The sequence below is a fragment of the Nicotiana tabacum genome, chromosome 2 (assembly GCF_000715075.1).
Source record: "Nicotiana tabacum cultivar K326 chromosome 2, ASM71507v2, whole genome shotgun sequence".
In the NCBI taxonomy this organism is placed as follows: Eukaryota; Viridiplantae; Streptophyta; class Magnoliopsida; order Solanales; family Solanaceae; genus Nicotiana; species Nicotiana tabacum.
The window spans coordinates 100,979,604-100,999,240 of NC_134081.1; the positions used below are offsets into that span (position 1 = coordinate 100,979,604).

A 19,637-nucleotide genomic window follows, 5' to 3' on the forward strand; every position below is an offset into this window, starting at 1 on the left:
TTTCATAACATTAAAGTAACGGAACTCGCTATAACAAAAAGTCCACTAAAATTTATGTATGACTGTAAAGTTATAAAATTATTTTTGTCGCATTAAAATTATTTTGAGAGATGAAAGAGGGTGACAGAAAAAAGAGAAGCTTGCTCAATTTGTTAGAGCGAAAGTTGGAACTTTACGACATAACATAAGACGTACAAATCACACACACACACACACAAAAAAAAAGAAGATAAAATATAAAACCCTTTCCAGTAAATTCAACATATAATTGGCAATGTTTTCTTGAAATGTTCTGGTCTCTCTGTCATTCAAACTTCCTTGCTTCTTGAATTTTCCTCAGCACTGAACTTTGGTTTTTATCTATCTCTAGTCACTGAACTTTTTCATGGGAATTGGACCATAGTACTAAGAATGCAAAAACATCACCTCACATAATGACAGAGAAAAAAATGAGAAATGTTTGATATAAACAGTAATTTGATATATTTTGATTTATTTTTCATTATTTCATAGTACATAATAAAAAGTGGATTTCGCCATCGATTATACCTCTGAGCAGATAGTCTATACTATAGCATTGTAGTAAGTGCCCCCTGGTTTCTATTAGCACGAAGGAAAAATGGTCAGAAATTAGTTTTAGGTCATTTTCAGGATAAGTAGTTACATAAGAGAGCACAAGGGTAGTTGACTAACTTCTCACCATTTTCTAATTTACCAGCTTCACAAATTGCAGTTATATTGTAAATAACTCCACAAATTATCACCTTGAACAAACTTCAATTTACCTGCAAATCACTTGTTCTATACATGTTTTCTATTTTTACTAACTACTCCTCACACAAGAAATCAATCAACATGGAAACCAGCTCAAAAATTAGTCAGAAATGGATGATATGTGCATTTGGTAGTTTCATTAGCTGCTTCATTTTCTTGATATGTCTTAAGCATAATGAGGCAGGTTATTTCAAGGCACTGCGACATTGCATGTTCAACGTGGAATCGTGCTTTTCGCCTACTGGAAATTTGGAAATGTCTAAACCAGCAAAAAGCAGAGAAGATGAAGGGAATATAATTCAGAAAAACAGCAAGAATAAATGCAATATATTTGAGGGAAGATGGGTTTATAAACCAAAGGAGAGTCCATATTATGAAGCACAACAATGTCCATTCCTTAGTGAACAAGTGAGCTGCCAGAAGAATGGAAGGCCTGATTTTGACTATCAAAATTGGTCTTGGGAAGCTCATCACTGTATCATTCCAAGGTAGAAAAATTATTCATTTGTTTTCTTGTTTGTTGTTTCTGTAACTTATATACACTGACAATGTAGCCTGAGCCGAGAGTCTCTTGGAGACAGTCTTTTTACCTACACAATGTAGGGGTAAGATTAACGTACACACTACCCTCCCAGACCCCATATGTAGGAATATATAGAGTATATTGTTGTTTGTTACTACACTAACAGTGTGAAGATTTTTTGCGCTATCACTGTGTAGAAGTTAAACTCTTTTTTCTTTTGATATAAAAAGATGAGTGGTTCTTTTGCAGCTTGAATGGCATATATATATTGGAGAGGCTTAGAGGAAAGAGGGTAATAATAGTTGGAGATTCACTAAACAGAAACCAGTGGGAATCTCTTGCTTGTCTTCTTTATTCTACAATTCCTCCTTCGAGAGCCCATGTTGATGTTAAGAGTGGCTCTTATAAAATCTTCAAAGCTAAGGTAAATCAACTCAGACTTCGTTGTTTCATTACAAGTAACCTCTTAGTGTAATTTTGGACGTCTAATTGTACAATACTTGTGAATTTAGGTCACACTTTCTTATGTTCATACCAAAAAACAATAATTTTCTGCTTTTCTAGGACTACAATGTGACTGTAGAGTTCTACTGGAGCCCATTCCTGGTTCAGTTGGAATCAAACAAACCTGGTGCTCCTAAAATTTTGAGGCTGGAGAAACTCGATTTATCGTCTAGGCTTTGGCAAGGAGCTGATATTATGGTATTCAACACAGGCCATTGGTGGGTGCATCTTGGAAAGTTGAAGGCGTAAGTCACTAAAGAATTTTCTTTTAAAGTTTATGAGTTTAACATCTCTACGGTGATAAAAAATTTTCACACTATCAGGTCACTTAGAAAATAGTTGTAATAGAAAAAGTGAGACTATAGTTACTTGAAAAAAATAAAACAGGTTATCTGATGAAACAGGTACAAAATAAATATATTTTCCATGCAGGTGGGACTTTTTCGAGTACAAGGGACTATTAGTTAATGAGCTGAAGTTAGAATCAGCATTTGAGGTGGCAATGAGGACCTGGGCAGACTGGATAGATCAGAATGTTAACTTAACCAAAACAACAGTTTTCTTCAGAAGCATTTCTCCAGAACACAAAGCTCAAAATGGGTGTTACAATAAAACACAACCCATCACAGACAAGTCCCACGTAACACATTTTTCCGAGTCCCTGACGGCGATTGTTGAAAGAACATTGTCAAAAATGAGAATCTCTGTAAGATACTTAAACATTACAAAGCTTTCAGAGCACCGCGTAGATGCTCATCCATCAGTCTATGCCAAAAAGAAAGGAAAAGAATTGGTGAAGAGGAAAGTAAAGCCACCGGAGAGTTTTGCTGACTGCAGCCATTGGTGCCTACCTGGACTGCCTGATACATGGAATAGGTTACTATATGCTTCTCTGGTTTTGGATCACTCCACTGATACCCATAGTCTATCGCATTTGATCTCTTGAAAATCAGATATTGACTAATCAGTAAGCTATATATTAGTTGCTATATCAGCATTGAAGTGAGCATATATAGGAGTAATTGTAACTTTTATGTTGAAGTGTCCTGCAGAGAAAACATTTGATTATTGTGCACATTTACCTAGTTCTAAAATGTAGAGGAAAACCTTGACTAACTATTTAGTTGGCCAAGTCCACATGATTCCAGAAGAGAAACTACAGGCTTCCAGAAATGACCAATTCATGGAAATCAATTCTTGCAGCAACTCTTTAACAATATGATATTTGGAATGTTCGAGCAGGTCCACAAGACTACTACTCGGTTGGGTTGAGACCTTAAAAAATAGGGTTACATAATAGAAAAACTACTGTATATAGGCATATGAATCACAACATACCCTTCCAACTCTGTGCGTTATGGCAAAGAACAGGAAGATATCAAAAGGAGAAATTAATCCATTTACTACAAAGAGTGCCTCCACTGTGGAGGCTCCACATATTGACATCCAATCCAACCTAGTAGTAAGCAATCCAACAAAAGCAACCAAAATATTCCTTGGTGAATCGGCCAAAGACTTTAACTACGTACATATTTTTAAGAAAGGGTAAAGCCAACAGACATGAAAATTCTGAGGACAGATTCAGTACTTAAAAAAGTATTCATACATCTTAGTAATTTATAAGAATGCCAAGATTGGATACAAGATGGCCATACCTCAGATATAGGTTGCCAAGATTGGATACAAGATGGCCATACCTCAGATATAGGTTGGTTTCTTCAAGGTACCACTACACATTATTTACTGGTTACACTACTAGAGGAACGGATTATAGATACCTTATATAATTTTATAAAGCAATTAATGGGCTTATAATATCAATAATTGGTGCATCATCTCTCAATATTTGTTTCTCAAGGACGCCATGCAGTGATTGGAAAAGCAACAATACTATTTACACATCATCATAACTACAGAATCTCCCACTCAGATTCAGGATGATCATTAGCAGATAACTTCTTAGTGTTTGAATTCATGGCAAGAACAGGCATCACCTTGTCTTCAGCTTCTTGGTTAAACTGTTGATCTCCATATAGTGCTCCAAGTTGTTCATACTCTTTCCTTGTCAACCTCTTTCTCGTGGAGAATGCCTCCCGAAGCTTCTTCTGAGAAAATATGACAAAACAGTCAACAAAGATCTAAAAGACACATTCAAACAAGATTCAGGCCCCCATTCCTGCCCATCCTAAAACAGAAAAATGAATTAAAGGAGTAAATACAAGAAAGAATATAGTATTTATATATATAGGGTTTTTTTTGGGGGGGGGGGGGGTTGGAACAACCTTGTACGACTTCTGTTTGACTGGGCCCTTCGGAACATGAATCCCGTCCCCTTCAACCATGACACATGTTTCCTCCAACTGGGATTCGTCAAATTTCTCAACAAATTCCACTTCCGATTCATTAATGTCATACTTGGACATAGCAGAAGACAAATTATCTGACCTTTCTGCAAAAAGAGAGCACAATGTGTCATAGAAATAGATTTGAGAAAATGATAATCCTAGAGACAATGAAGTAATCTAAAAAGCAGACACATGCTGGTCAGTCTCGCGAACATCCCTTTGATTCATTTCATCTTAAGTGGATAGAATAGACGGAGGAAGACAATCTAAGGACCTTCTAAATTTTCTTTGATAGAACGAGTCATGCGAAAGGGAAGTACATTTGTTTGCTGGGACGGAGGAAGAGTGATACAGACAAGTTTACTCCAAATTCCCAAAGAAAAAATTAGGTGAAGTGCAACTGTTAATCCTACAGTGTCTGACAAAACATTAATGGTATATAGCACATACTGAATCCCTATTTTCAGGAGCATGATTGAGCATCTGCCCTCCTGCAGAACACATGACTGTGCACTGCAGAGGTATTATCAGTGTGTGGCCTTACTGAGAGGAACCAACTTTTGATAGCTGATTTAACTCCTACACTTGTGCTTGTCTTAGTTCATTCAGATGCTTTATCCAATATAGCGAAACATACGCTCAGCTGTGACTCATTATTACAATCCACTGTATATTTTCTACTATAATAACATGATTTTGGGTAATTAGTTATAACATCTAATGATTTAGCACTTGGTATATAGTTTTTAAGTAGTGCACAGCATTCAGTGTTACACGGAAAAATGGGAACAGAGAGAGAGGGAGAAATCTTTCTTCGTTTTCATTAATAACTGGAATGTGTCAATACCTTCATGAGACCCATTGATCTTCGCAGTAGCTAACTCATTGTTCCGAACATTAGTGCTAATTTCAGTTGTTGTATTACAAGCCAACTCCTTTGTACATGTATCTGTTGCCAATGTAGAAGTTAAAGAGAGCAAATAAAAAGTGAAGAAAACAGCCAGACAATGTACTACAAGAGTCTGGTGAAAAAGCCACCAACTGAGATAGAACTGGAACCTGCTGGCTTCTTCCCAACGGATTCAACTGACGTCTTGACAGAAGCCGAAGAATTAGTTGAAGTACCAGCTGCTGGCACATTAGTTTCTATAGTGTGGTCACAAATTTTACTTGCCGTTTCTCCATAGTCAGATCCTTTAACCGAGGCCAGAGCTGAAGTCAGAGTTACATGGTCAGATGCCATTTCAAAACCACCTCTAACCTCAGCACTTGAAGATAATTTTATTGCATCCCCTGATGCAAGATAGATAGCATCAGATTTCTTAGTTGGATAGCTGTCTCTAACAATTTCTTTGATTCCACCATTTTGACGTTTATAGACTCCTCCGCTTTTGTTTTTCCCTGAGATCTCAGGAAAAATAATATTAGCAGATCTGTCGGACAAAGGATATTTAAATAGTAAATGATGAATAATCAGCATTTGTTTTGTACCCTTGATCACTTGAGTGTCATCATTTAATTTGTTACTGAATCCTCTAGTGCTTCTCTTAAGGTTTGCTTTCAGCTTCTTGTCAATTTCATAGTGAGCATAAGGGTTCAGAGACAAGTCAGCAGCTGCGACTTTCACAGGATCAATGTTATATTGAGGTTGAACATCTTGCAGCACCTCTGAATAGAATCTCTTGACATTCGTACCAACAGTGTTCACCTGATTTTCGACATATTTAACAGTGTCCTGTAATTTATCACAGTCTCAGTTATGCTGATTATAACCCATTTGGTCAAAACTTAGCAGGGTCAATAGCAGATAGTACAATTTCAGTATCCTTTAATATATCCAGCGACGTTATTGATCAAAATTGACAGACAACAGCCAAAATAGCAACATGCAGGATCCAGAATTTCAGCTATAAGCAAATTAACTCAAGGAAGTACCAGGAAACAAGTAATATCGAACATATGTAATAATTAAATAGGGAATAGAAAACTGAAAGAGTGTAGTTCACCTGGTACATAGCCTCTTCCATCTCCAAACACATAGTTTCGAACTTTTGGTATATGTTTCCAACCCATGATATAGCTTTCAAGTCCATTGCAGAACAGGTTGTCAACTTTCCAGGGATTCTATCAAGTTAGTTCGGCAAGGTTCTATAGCTTCCCAACTGCAGAAATTTCAGACAAGTTGTTGCACTATTACAATGGACTTTCTTACGAGTTCCACAAAATTATAAAATTCTCTTGAGCTAAGTCAGGCACCAATTTCAACCTGTTTCAAGAACAATGAATTTGTTAATCAATGATGACTAATTTAAGCTGACTCAATTGCCCTCTTTCTTAACGAGACACCAAATGTTATTACCAAAACAAATAATGAAATGTAGTACTCCTATTTAATATGGTAAGCCTCCTAGTTATTAGGAGGAAACAAGAATTAAGACAATAAAGAAGCTTTCTAACAGATATATTTATTTTAGTATCAAACTTACTTGCTAATGACTTCACACTAAAAGCATGACAATCCCTCACAATTTTTCTCTTAAAGACAGAGATTTCTATTAGCACTTCCTTCCAAGGAAAATCACACCCTTTCTCTCCGCTAATCTTTCTCAACATGTTAAGAATGCAACATTAGGATTAGGTAAGAACAGTAATAAGACCAGAATCTATCTCCTATAATTGATTGTTTGGCCACTCAAAATTAAAGTATCAATGAGCCACCCCATCTAAATCACCAGGAAGAACAAAATCAAATTCCCAACTGTAAACAAGAATACAACTGAACATCAATCTCCACCGTAAAGTTCACGTTTTCCATACACTCATAGGATCAAATTTTCAATATTAGCAAAAATTACATACATCATGCATTTGAATCACCAGAGAAGTAGAAATTATTCTAATAAAAAAATTCAACTATATCAGAAAATTAAAATAGCATAAGCCCCTTCATTCATTATTTTTCTTTTCATCTGGTGATAGAGACATGTTGAAAACATTAGCTGGAGTAGGAAGATCGACAAATTAACAAATCGACTCACATTGAAACATCTAAGATAGAAGGTATACAATAGGTCCTAAAGGTCTAACCATCTAATAGCTATCTCATAAGCTCATCTGTTAAGCATTACCCATATTCCGACATTCAAAAACTTACTGCAGTTTCACAGATCCAACAGCAAACCAAACTCCTCATAGAAACAGAGAAGGGAACAGTATAATGTTACAGCCAATTGCACCAAAGGGGTTACTTAGCAGATTGGCTTCTCAATGCCTTCAGTATATAAAACTCAGAACTGCTCTAAAGATTTCTTTTTTGTTGCCTTAAGAAAAATACTCTTAACATACTAGTATGGGTAAAATTTATGGAACATGTTTTTCATATAATAAAATGAACCTTTTTGGCAATAGAATATCTGCAGAACTCAAGATTCCAAAGCCATTTTGGTCATCCAAAGTCAAGAGGGTTTAAGAGCTTCCTTATTAGCCAAACTAGGCTAATACCAAGTTTCCAAGAAAAGCATTCCAAACACCTAAGAAAACAATCACACACAAAGGAAAAGAAAGCAAGCTACTTTACCTAAACCCCACAATTTCAATATCCAAAACAGCTGCATCCGTCCATTTATAAGATAAGCATAAGCAAAAAAAAATCACAGCAATCCTCAGCATAGACAAAAAGAAACTATTTTTTCACACAATTTCTTCAGGAAAAAAATCATCTTTACCATGATCAAGAAGCACAGCCCAGAAAGGAGAAAGCTTTACTAATTAAAAACAGAAATGCAATAAAGAGGGGGTCTTTATCAACAAAAAAAAATGGAAAGACAAAAAGGGGGTTGTGGTAAACAAAGAAAAATGACTAGTAGAGTTGAAGTAGAGGAACTTACGTAGTAGCAAGAAGCAGAAAGGGCAAGCCACCAACAATTATTTCAGCGGAATACAAAAAGAATCAAGCTTTTACAAGAAAGGGATTCTGAACAAAAAGTAGAAAATACGAAGTGGGACAGAGAAACGGAGTGGGTAAGATAGTTTTCTTGAATAGGAAAATTCTGAAACGTACAGAGAGAGAGATGAGAGAGAGAGAGAGAGATGAGAGTTGAGACGGAGTTCACCTAGCTTTCTTCTACATGGATTCTTGACACGTGTGCAAGAAATGAAAATGAATGACACTTCTATATCTAAAAATAATTTATTCATAAAAAAAATTAATGAATTTTTTTTTATAGTTATGCAACTATTATAACAGGTTTTTTAGCCACAAATTGTAAAAGTTTCATATACATACAAATGTTAATGTATATATAGAACGACTAATGTGAAATGTTAATTTTTCTTTCATTATATCGTATAAATAAAAATGGAAGGTCTATTATATATCTCTTGATTAATATATAATATAATAGTATTTTTGTAAAAAAATGTTGAAGTAAATTTGACAGAAAATATCTCATCATTTTCAAAACTCAAGTAGTTTAAAAAACTGAAAAGATTGACTATCAAACATTTCGAAACGCTCTATAAAATATAAATAGTGGAAGGAGAATTTTTTTCCTGAATTTGTATTGATTTAATAAAGAAACAAGAAAGCAAAAGGGTCATCCTGCTGGTTAATCCAATACAAATCGATTTCTTTCACTCTACAAAGTTCTTTTGAAGCATTTCTTGCAAAACAGAAAATTTATTAACATAATATTTGTATTAATACCCACTTTTTTTTTTGGGGGTGGGGGGGGGGGGGGGCATCACCCTTATCAACATCAACTATGATGGGTTGATAACTATTCTAAGGATAAGAACACAAGCATTGAAGCATGAATCTTGAAATTGAGGGAAAAATAATTTTCTTTTCCTTGAAAATGATATCAAACATATTGTCTTCCTAAATTATATATTCATTAAAAACTATTTATTCTTTCTCTTGAATAAAGGAACATTTGAAATTGGTGAACAAGAATGCGTCTTAGAAGCGCACTTGCAAATCAACTACTAATATAGAAGATCCACTTGCTCAAAAGTCAACTGGAGCCCAAAAGGAAATATTTTTATAACGAGTGTTTTAACATTTAATAAGGAAAAGAATGTCTTGATAAGATGAATTTAAATAAATAGTAGTACTACAACTTAGTAGTTATAGTAGATAATCCTAAGATTCTTTGTATAGATTAAGTTTCACCTCGATCGTTGGTGAAACTAAACACAAAATAATTCCAATACAACAACGTGAGTCCTTTCACAAAATAAAAATAGAGTTCATAAATCACTAAAGAGCATGGTGTAATGATAAAAGATTCTTCACCTTTAACCAAAGCCCTATTCTTCGAATAGGGTTCTTTGATAATAGGGAGTATTAAAACCCTTCACGGTTGGCTTTTCACGGCGCAAATTCGGGAGAAATTCAAAAATAACCAGATTTATAAGTGATAATTAAAAAATAGTCACAGTTTCAAGAGTAATCGAAATTTAACCATTTTTCATGTAAAAATAAATCTGAACGAAAACACTGTTCAAAATCCGAAAAATATTCCAACATAATATATTGGAGTTCCAGTATAATATACCGGTCCAGTATAATATGCTGGAAGTTCATACATAGGTGCTCCAATTTCCAGTATATTATGCTGGAACTTTCCGCGTGTTGGAGTTCCAGCATAATATGCTGGAAGTTCATACACAGGTGCACCAATTTTCATTATATTATGTTGAACCGGTCCGTATTGCAGCAAAATAGTGACTATTTTTCAATAACTTTGCAAACGGTTGCTATTTTTAAATTATCAGTCCGAAAACTGGCTAGCTCGTGCTATTTTTACCACAAATTCGGATTAATCAGTCCAATAGATTCCGAACATCAGATGAGAAAAAAAAAGCTCTTTAAGTACAATCAATTGATTTTAGCAGAGAACTTGTTTCTCCCACCAGATAAAAGTTGCTTCAAAGAAAATGAAAGGCTCTTTAGGCAAAAAGGTGTATAGGAAAGACAATAAAGATATGGAGTGAAAACTATAATACACATCATATGTACCAAGGCATTCAACAACAGTATCTAGTATGAACTTTTAACTTTAGTATTCCAATTGTACTTGAGTTTCCAACAAAATATTCATCCAGCTGCTTGAAAATCCCCAAAGTCATCATCTTCAACATCTTGTGGACCTTGATCTTTAACTGATTCTGGTTTATTTGGCTGCTCTTTTGCTGACGTGGAGTCCTCAGTTTCAGCAGATTGCTCAAGACTAAATTTGGATGGTGATACCAGGGGAGATTTTGCAGCAGTATCGACAGGTGAAAGCGGTGCTGGAGGTGGTGGCGGCGGCTTGATTAATATCGCCGAATCCTTCCGGTTGGCCTTTTCCTCCAATGATAGATTATTTAGACCCTGCTCAAAGAACTTGGATCTTATGGTGCTGCCACCAGTTTTCTGTCGCCAAAAACAGACGAGGTTACAGGATAACAAGAGTAACATAATTGCTGGTAAATCTATTAAACAAGAAATAATACTAACATTCTTTATCTGAAGTTTCAGGGTTTCCCCCTCTTTCAAACTGTAGTCAACTGATGAGGATTTTTGGTATTGCTGCTCCATTTCTTCTGCAGTTTTCTTCTTATTCAGGTATCTGGTTAGCATATTTTGAATCGAATCAATAAAGACCATCAATTAAACACACAACAAATAAGAAGCACCTCATTTAAGTTAACCACTTCCTACCCATACTAAATAAAAAGGACAATGGAAAGAGAGGTAAAAGGTGAACGTGCATAGTGAAGACGGGAAAGCAACATACTTCATATGGTCGTGAAGAGCAGCTTGGAAGTCATAGGCTTCAGGTCTTTCTCGAAATCCAATGCCAATAAAAGCATGCCTGAGGCGACCACCTGTACAAGTACAGTATTACACTCTAAAAGTACGAAGTACAGGATTAGAAGCTAAAGTATAAGAAGAATGTTGGTTTTTGGTTAGCTTGTCTTGAATAACGCCGGAAGTAGGGGGGTAAGCATCATGGATCACGGTTGATAGCATGGTTGAAAACCTACGCATGCAGTTCCAAATAGCAATATACATAAGCATTTTCTAACATGTAAAGTTTGTGATGACCTAATAGCATCGCCGCAGTAATGACTATGAAACAGGTTATAGTACATAAACAGATGCTATGTTCGGAAACCCAGAAAAACAGAGAATCTCGTACTATTAACCTTGACTGCTCCTAGGTTACACTTGAGACATGTCTAACCTCGACTCCTCGAGTTGAACTGGAATCCCATAACCTGATAAGCATATAAGGTGACACAAAAGAATCAACTGTTTTGGGACCTGTAAAGATCTTGTGTCGGTAATCTGGTAAGCTAATAACAGAATATCAACTACACACCTACGCAAAAATCTGACCTGGATTCTTGTAAGATCTTTTACATCCCCCTCCCCCCCATTGCCCCAGGGAGCTATAATTTGGGTTTATTCAACCTCTAATGCCGGGTAACAGCAAATTTGTTCCATGTACATGAGTGTGTGCATGTCTGCGTGTGACTGTATACAATGCATACATACATATTCATCTCTACATCAACTAAAGGAAACTCGAGGTAGAATGATATAACAGATTTCCTGTTCTATATAACAAATTAAATTACAAACTAACGTAGAACTGAAAGAATATGAGAGCATCGTAGATACCAATATTCTCTTCAATCCGAAGAACAAAGTATCTGCAAGAGAAGAAAATAAACAGTGAGTACCGGAGCAGCTACTGTTAATTTGAATTTGTAAACTAATAACACCGTTAGAAACAGCTAGAATCTGGCAGAGAAGTCTAAGAAGTCATTAGACTGCTTCTAAAGCAGGAAAACAGAATCAAAAGGGGGTGAATCATATTGAGCAGAAGCTATATATACCTGCTACTATCGATTACAGGCTCCACCGGATGTGGTTCCCCATCTCTGAGAAATGCCCGAGCATACAATTCACCTGCATTCAATGTACATACAAGAAAGGAGATTACAAGTCAATAAAAGAACATTTTAATTATCCCAACTTCTACAATAGCAATTAATAGGAGAATAAACTGAAACATTGTGGGGCTACAAAGATTGTAAATAAATTGTTAGCACTGCATAAAATAATTCCTCCTAGAGTAGCTTTTAATACGAATAAGAGAAACTCTTTTGTAGCCACTTTGTACATTCATGTACACTATGGATAGAGGAATTCATAGAGTTTAACAAAGTAAAATAAGAGATTGAGAATTTTTCGCTGAGTGTTTAATTGGAGATTTTCCAAAAAGCTAATCCGCAAGTAAACTGACCTGTTTCCTTGTCTTCCAGTTTGATGATGCACTCTTCTCCTTTGCTTAAAACCTTTAACGTACCCTCCCATGCCCATTTATTCACATTCCATTCATCAGCCCTACAAAGAGCTTAAAGTCAATGAATATTTTGGCCCGTAATGTCAAACAGCTATTAAAGAAGGTGGTCATTTTCTATCTCAACCAAGATCTATATGAAGTGCACATGCAGCTCAACATAAATAGGAAGCAAATCACTATAGTGCCAACAAAATCAAAGTAGGAATTCCATCAAGAGCACAAGAAGAAAGTTATAATATCAGACATACATATAGCTCTTTTTCGCTGTTGCTTCAGATCCATAAACTCGCACCCCTACCAAACAGAACAACCAAGAATTTTGCAGGACTTTAAAGAAGATAAACAAACAAAGATGATCATAACATCCTTAATGTGTAGCATGCAACTATCAAATGGTTATCATATCTTGTGCTTGGAAGACGTTAAAGCAACAGCACAAACATTGCTCACACATGCTTGACCCTGTATATGTTTCTTTCTGTTTAACCACCACACAAGCAAGGTTCACATGTATCTTAGAGATGACTTTTCTTCAATTGAATATAGGGTTCGATATTGAAGGTGTCATGAAAATTGGAATGTAAGAAAGAAACAGGGAAGAGCTACATCAAACAGTTACCACGTAGAGTTAGGGAAAAGCTACACCAAGATTCTCTATATGACAGTATATCTTTTTTTATCAGTTACTATATGATATTTATCCTGATGTAACTAACACTTCGTCATATAGAATTTCGCTTATCATGGTCTCGTTGACTTCACCTTCTATTTATGCAGTTATTTATCTATTTATATTTTTCATTTTGTTGACTTTCCTTTTTATTATTCGTTCAATGGCTTTTACATAATTATTTATAAGAATCTCCTAAAATTTGGAGGAATGAATCAGAGAAATGTATACTCAAATAATTAGGAAGAAATATCATCAGGAATAGACCAACATTAAAAGATATTGAATTAACAAAGTTTTCTTATCGATGAATGAAACATTAAGTGCATGAAACAAGAATTTTCGATGAAATGCATTGGTTGTACCTGTATGAAGCTGCACTTTTCCTTGGAGGGATCTGCATATTGGCAAACACACAAATGTCAGTTTGAGTGGTACTTCCTTTTTTTCTATCAATGCCAGGACTGCAGCTAATGTGAACATTTTTCACCAACCAAAGGAAAAGCAATGGACAAACAAAATGGACTCTCCAAGGGTCAAGATTTATCCAATAGATGTGGCGAGCTCAATAATTAGCATAAGCTGTGATGGTTGAGACTTGAGAAGGACTACAATGTAAACAGATTCCATTCTTATCCTTGGAATGAAAACTATAAAGTCAATAGAAAAGGATAAAAATGATAGATGAGGATTATCAGCCAGATCAAGGATAAGTTTACAATGCAAATACACAAACTTCAGTTATTAGGGGCAAATTTTGAGACTCAAGCTCCTCCAACTCCTACCGTAAGACCCACTTTAAAAGACAGAAACTATCAGAAGAGTTATATGTAAAGTGTTATGCCAGAGAAAGATCAAAGGAATAGGGCTTCACTGGTCATAAAACACTCCACATATCACATTCCAAAAGTGAAGTTAGATGTTTAGGAACCACTTTGAGGACTTCCCTATTTAGTCAATCCAGATGGTGGAATGAGACTCATTAACTTGTCACTTTTCTCTAGCTACCTTTTCTCCAAATTTTCAACATTAAACTAAGCATATATTGAAAAATTACCTTGAGCGCTATGATGCTACTATGGCTCATAGGATGAGAAGACCAACTTTTTCCAGGACAAGAAAACCAATCTAATTATTTACTACTTGGAGGTATGCAACACGCAAAAGACCACTCTTTAATTTTCTTTTTTATCTTCAAAATTGTTCGAAACAAATGATCAAGACACTAGAAAAAGGTAAGAAGTTAACGTCGGAGATAAACAAGACAGATGAAAAGGCGACTACGGCACAAGCAATGCCACCACTAAAAGTCCTGTGTGTTCATCAAGATCACCCTAAACTCATGGGCCAATATTTGACTTCCATATAACTGCCTAAATAGGAACTATCAACCTTAGCTCAAACGATCCCCATTAGGTTTCTAAAAGACTAATTGTCTTTCGAAAAAAAATCAGCCCTTTTTCACCAACCCAACATACAAACTAGCTCTCAGGAAACATCATATATTGAATGGTGAATGAAAATTGAACCAGAAGTCCCACTACAACACCAAAGCAGTACAATTATCCTAAGCGAAGAATGATCTTAGCAGAGCGCTACAATGGGGTAGAGAGGCTATTTCCGATAGACCCCAGAGCGTTAGAAACTATAAAAACGGCAGCTTGATGAAGTTGCAAAAGCTAATAAACACAAGAACCCATTTAATGCCACACAAGTAAAAGGTATGAAGTCAATGTTAAAGATAAAGAAGACGGGATGAATACGCCACTAGAGCACAAGCAATGCCACCACTACAAGTCCACTGTAGGCATCAGTATCACCCCAACTCACGAGCAAATATTTGACTTCCCATTAACTGCCTAAATAGGGACGTCATCTTTATCCAAAAAAATCATTCTTCTTTCAGTAATCCAATAATCAAATAAGCTGTCCAAGAACATCATAATCTAATGGTGTATAAAAGAATTGCCACAACTTTTCAATCAAAAGAAAAGACACATTACAATAGAAGAATTACCTTACCACTGAGCCAGAAGTAAAAGAAAGGCATCTTAAAAGCTACAAAAATTGCAAAATCTAATACACATCACAAGAACCATTTAAAGGTAGTAATAGATTTCTCAGATAAAACAGTGAAAGACTCAATCAATTAATCAATCAACCTGGCCTCAAAACCAAAACTAGCTGGTTCAGCTATACAAATCCTCTATATCCATTCCACTCTATTCAAACTCATTTGATCTCAATACTGACAAATAATGCGTCTTTTTTAAGGTAAATAGTTAAAGATTACATATGTTGAGCATAGTCTAATACCCATAATTGATCCAAGTCCAACTCAAATGGGTATTAGTAAATTGGAATAACAAAGAATCACGAAGCTAAATTTCCACAACCCCATGACGACATTTACAAGAAACAGTAAAAAAATAAAAGAAAAAGGGAGAGAAAAAATAAATTACCAAGTAAACATAACATTCAGGAACTTGAAAGAGAAGAACTTCAATGGGTTCTTCTATTTCTGGGCTCAGAGATTCTTCTGTTATTTTCTTTTCTTTCTCCATTGATCTAATCTAATCTGTTACACAGTTGATGCACAAAATCTTAATTCCAATTCCATTCAATTGAAAGTGCAAGATCAGAGTAAAAGAGGAAACTCACCAGTATTAGAGTTTTTTATGAAACTTAAGGGGCTCGTTTGGGATTTTTGATTAATTATCGCGTTTCTTTTCAAAGCTTTTGTTTCTAAGAAGACAAACAAATGTCCTAAGTAGTATTTTATTTTCCTTTTCTTCTTTTATTCACTTTGTTAAGTGTCAAATTAATTTTTTTTAAAACATTTTTGTAGTTGTTGGTGATGTGATAACGTGGGTAGAGTAGTTTTTAAAGGTATAAACAGATATTCTATTATCACATGACTAATAAAAATGTTATAGAAAACTACTGAATTGATTAGAAATAATAACATTACAAATTAAAGTGATCTTTGTGGACCTTTATAGAGAATAAAGTAGAGTGAATGAAGAATATAAGAGTTAAACTGATAGTGAAATATAATTTAAATTTTATAAAAAAGGGATCCTATTAATTTATTCGTACCTAGGATAATAATTTTATGAACTTGACTTGATGTTACTTCACAATTGAGATATAAATTGTCTTTTATCTCCGAGCTTAACTTAGATATAATTCCCTTCTTTTGCTTATTTTTTTTTTGGTATGAAATAGTATTAATACGAGGCGATTGTAGCAGTTTGGAATCAGATTGGGTAACTCTAAAGGTGCTCACAAGGAGAGTGAAGCAAAGTTCCTCCTCAGAAGGAAAGAGGCACGAGCGGAACGACTTCGATATCGGTAAGCATTCTCCCACCGAACTCCGTAAAAAATTAAAAAATTAACGACGGAACGAAGAACGAAACTTTATGACAACAACACAACCAAAATTTATTTTACGGGACTTTCTCCTTTGCAATGGCGAGCCCAAAATACTCATCAAGCATTAGTTGCATTAGTTCGCTCTAAAAAAAAAAAGGGAGGTCGAGACGCACCTTCTCTTCTAGTATGATTATCTTGATATAAGAAGAATCAAAGGCTTTCGACTCCACAACTCCGTTGGTTGATCAGGAGTGCCAAACGGCTATATTTCATTCTCATTAACCATGTGCATTTCTTTCAACTTTTTAAAAAGCCATACTTTAAATAAAAAAAAAAGGTATCAACAATATCTACCGTATCAACGTAATTTAATCGATGTAACAAGATGTATCTCTTATTTTTTTAAGTAATTAGCTTTACTTATTATTAACATGTAGTACTTGTAATAAGTTATTGCTTACACAATGATCTAAAATATCCTAGACCTAAGATTTGCCTTTTCCTCTATTCGTTCCTTCTAATTTATGAAACTATTACTTCGTAACTCGTGTATCCATTCCTTTTTGTTTGTCGTAGAAATAAAGAAATTAGAAGTAGGAATGGTATAAGATATCCAGAAAGAGAATATTCTTTCACCAACTAAACTAGGTAGTTGTATCTTCCTCATAGACTTGGTAAATGTTAGATGAAAGCAAAAAACAAATAAAAAAGAAGTTAGACTCAGCTAATTAGATTGTACGATTGCTGGAAATACTTCAATAAAGAAGAGTCTTGATAAACTGGGGGGGGGGGGGGTAATTGTGAAAAATTATTTAGTTTAATGAAAACTCGTGTTATGTATTTTTTTATTATTATTATTTTTTTAAAAATAAATTATTTAATTTAATGTAAAATGAAGTATTTCTCAAACTTCAACCCGTTTACTAAAGGGGTGAATGTTGGACTTCATCTAACCCATCCACAATCATCGTGTAGAGTACGTACCATCATTCTATGCCATATTAATATTATATCCATATATATCAATGTATTTCTATAAATTAGAAAGATTATTACTTCAGCTTAACAATAAATTTGCCTAACAAATCAGAGGCGGAGTTAGGAATTGAAGTTTATGGGTTTATAATTATAGTCTGTTTAAGTTATTCGATTCTATATTAATAATTTATATATATTTGTCACACCCCTTTTATGCCCCCGAAAACGATAATGGTATTGTTATGGATGGTGGGTTAAAGAGTTTTTCCAAATAAAGTGACAAATTTGATTAGGGATTATTTTATTTATAGAGTCGTCACTTGGAATTGAGTTTTGGGTGTTCCAAGTCACCTTTTATTTGAATCCCTAGTCAAAGGAAGGTTTGACTCTATTATTATTGGTCTGCGAAAACAAAGTCCAGATAAGGAATTCTGTTGACTGGGGAGAAGGTGTAAGGCATTCCCCGAATCCCGTGGTTCTAGCACGGTTACTTTTATTGACTAAAACTTGGCTTGAATTAATTTTGGACAAACTGTGATTTATTGGTTTCCATATTTTTCTTTATCCGCTTTTATTGCTTGATTATTCGTAATTAAGGAATTATCTTGAAACGAGTCACGCGTACGTGTACCCGTTTTGTTTGGCGCATTAAAAATCATGCCACGCATGTGTGTACACAATTGATAACACTTTTATTATTATTAAAATTGTTCTGTCAAAGTTGCGTGAACGAATACCTTGCCTTTAACTTTGGAAATCGTAATTATGTCACGTGAATGTATACATAATCACGATAATTAATTTATTACTGTACGCCTAAAGCATACTAGAGATATTTATGAGTTATTTTCCTAAACTAGTTTGAGATTAAGGCCCAGGGTTTATGGGGATCATTGTGGAAGAGGTAAGATTTGACTATTATAATTATGAAATAAATGGAGACAAAAAGGCTAAATCTTCTTAAATCCTATCAGCCCCAAACTACTCCAAACATAATCAAACATCTCTAAAAATCCAACTAGCTAATCAAATCCCATTTATGGCATACTATATGAACTAAAACAAATATTAACTAAGCAACCTTTTAATTTCCACCAAGCAAACCTATGGCCCATCTTGATACACCATAAATCACAAGGCACAATACCAACTCAACTACTGTCTCCTTCGAATGTTCCCCATTTTACATGTATATAAATTAAACCAAAATTATATGCTTACAGAATAAGAAAAAGAAAAAGAAGAAAACAAACAAAACAACCACAACCTATTTGATTAGAGCTTATTAGAAAGCCCTTTATTCATTCATTTTTTTTTTCCAGTGGTTATTTTACCTATAAAAGAAATTTAATAGTGCGATGAAATATGCAAATCAGTAACTTCCACCCATCAAGTAAACACATGAATATAAATCTTAACTCATACAAATTTCAGTGATGTTCTTAAACAAACGTAGGCAACAAAGAAATTTAGTAAGCTATCAAAGACATTTAAACAAAATAAAGCACTAAAAGATTAAACAAGAACATGATATTAAACCAAAAGTGAATCAAAGAAGAAAGTGACCTCTGTTGAGCAGAGCTTTTCACTGTATTAATAAAGAGCCTCGAGTGTTGGGTTACAAGGAAGAAAACTAACCAAACTTGACAGTGGACTAGAGCATCAAACGAAACGGAACGACGAACTTGCCTCCCTCGACTGAAACTCGCGTGTTTTAAATGGGTAATTGTTGCTGCGTTTTGGCAGCAATTTCAGCCATGTTTTGGCTTGATTTTCATGGATGTTTCGTGGATTTTTACGGATGTTTTGGGGCTGGGATTCGGACTGGTTTTTATCTTTTTTGGCTATTTTCGCAGCTGATTATTTGCTGGAAAAAGGGCTGTTTTTCAGCTGCTTTTGGAGCTAAAGATGGAGGGAAAATCCATGAAGCTTTGATGGTTGATGAGGTATTTTTAATGGAGATTTTGGAGATGTTTTAATAGTGTTTATCAGAGATATTTCAGTTGTTCGTTATGGTATTTGAAGGCTGATATCTGGAGGAAAATGGATGGAGTGTTCGCCTGTCCAAAAATGGAGGTTCAAGGTTTTTCCCCGTTTTTGTGACCGCC

General features: G+C 34.9%; 3 protein-coding genes across 7 annotated transcripts; 1 reads left to right on the plus strand and 2 right to left on the minus strand.

The window, feature by feature from the left end:
• Positions 1-295: 295 nt before the first annotated feature.
• On the plus strand, positions 296-3,237 carry LOC107797301 (protein trichome birefringence-like 42). The gene is made up of 4 exons (XM_016620172.2): positions 296-1,262; positions 1,547-1,721; positions 1,862-2,046; positions 2,234-3,237. Exons 1-4 carry the CDS (start codon positions 808-810, stop codon positions 2,745-2,747), a joined length of 1,329 nt encoding a protein of 442 aa, XP_016475658.1. The 5' UTR covers positions 296-807; the 3' UTR covers positions 2,748-3,237.
• Positions 3,238-3,368: 131 nt separating this feature from the next.
• On the minus strand, positions 3,369-8,254 carry LOC107797302 (uncharacterized). 5 transcript variants are annotated; one of them, XM_016620175.2, is made up of 7 exons: positions 8,034-8,254; positions 6,153-6,308; positions 5,638-5,881; positions 5,206-5,547; positions 4,994-5,095; positions 4,084-4,250; positions 3,369-3,906 (listed from the first exon to the last, which is right to left on the minus strand). In XM_016620175.2, exons 2-7 carry the CDS (start codon positions 6,237-6,239, stop codon positions 3,712-3,714), a joined length of 1,137 nt encoding a protein of 378 aa, XP_016475661.1. In that variant the 5' UTR covers positions 6,240-6,308; positions 8,034-8,254; the 3' UTR covers positions 3,369-3,711. The 5 variants fall into 5 exon arrangements, with proteins under 5 accessions (XP_016475661.1, XP_016475659.1, XP_016475660.1 ...); XM_016620173.2 differs by having other exon boundaries at positions 6,153-6,412; XM_016620174.2 differs by lacking the exon at positions 8,034-8,254 and adding an exon at positions 7,872-8,012 and having other exon boundaries at positions 6,153-6,412.
• A 1,762-nt stretch (positions 8,255-10,016) lies between these two features.
• On the minus strand, positions 10,017-15,973 carry LOC107797303 (uncharacterized). The gene is made up of 9 exons (XM_016620176.2): positions 15,838-15,973; positions 15,639-15,754; positions 13,542-13,573; positions 12,447-12,547; positions 12,037-12,109; positions 11,819-11,850; positions 10,929-11,019; positions 10,649-10,760; positions 10,017-10,564 (listed from the first exon to the last, which is right to left on the minus strand). The coding sequence occupies exons 2-9, from the start codon at positions 15,738-15,740 to the stop codon at positions 10,247-10,249; spliced, it is 861 nt and encodes a 286-aa protein (XP_016475662.1). The 5' UTR covers positions 15,741-15,754; positions 15,838-15,973; the 3' UTR covers positions 10,017-10,246.
• Positions 15,974-19,637: the final 3,664 nt, after the last annotated feature.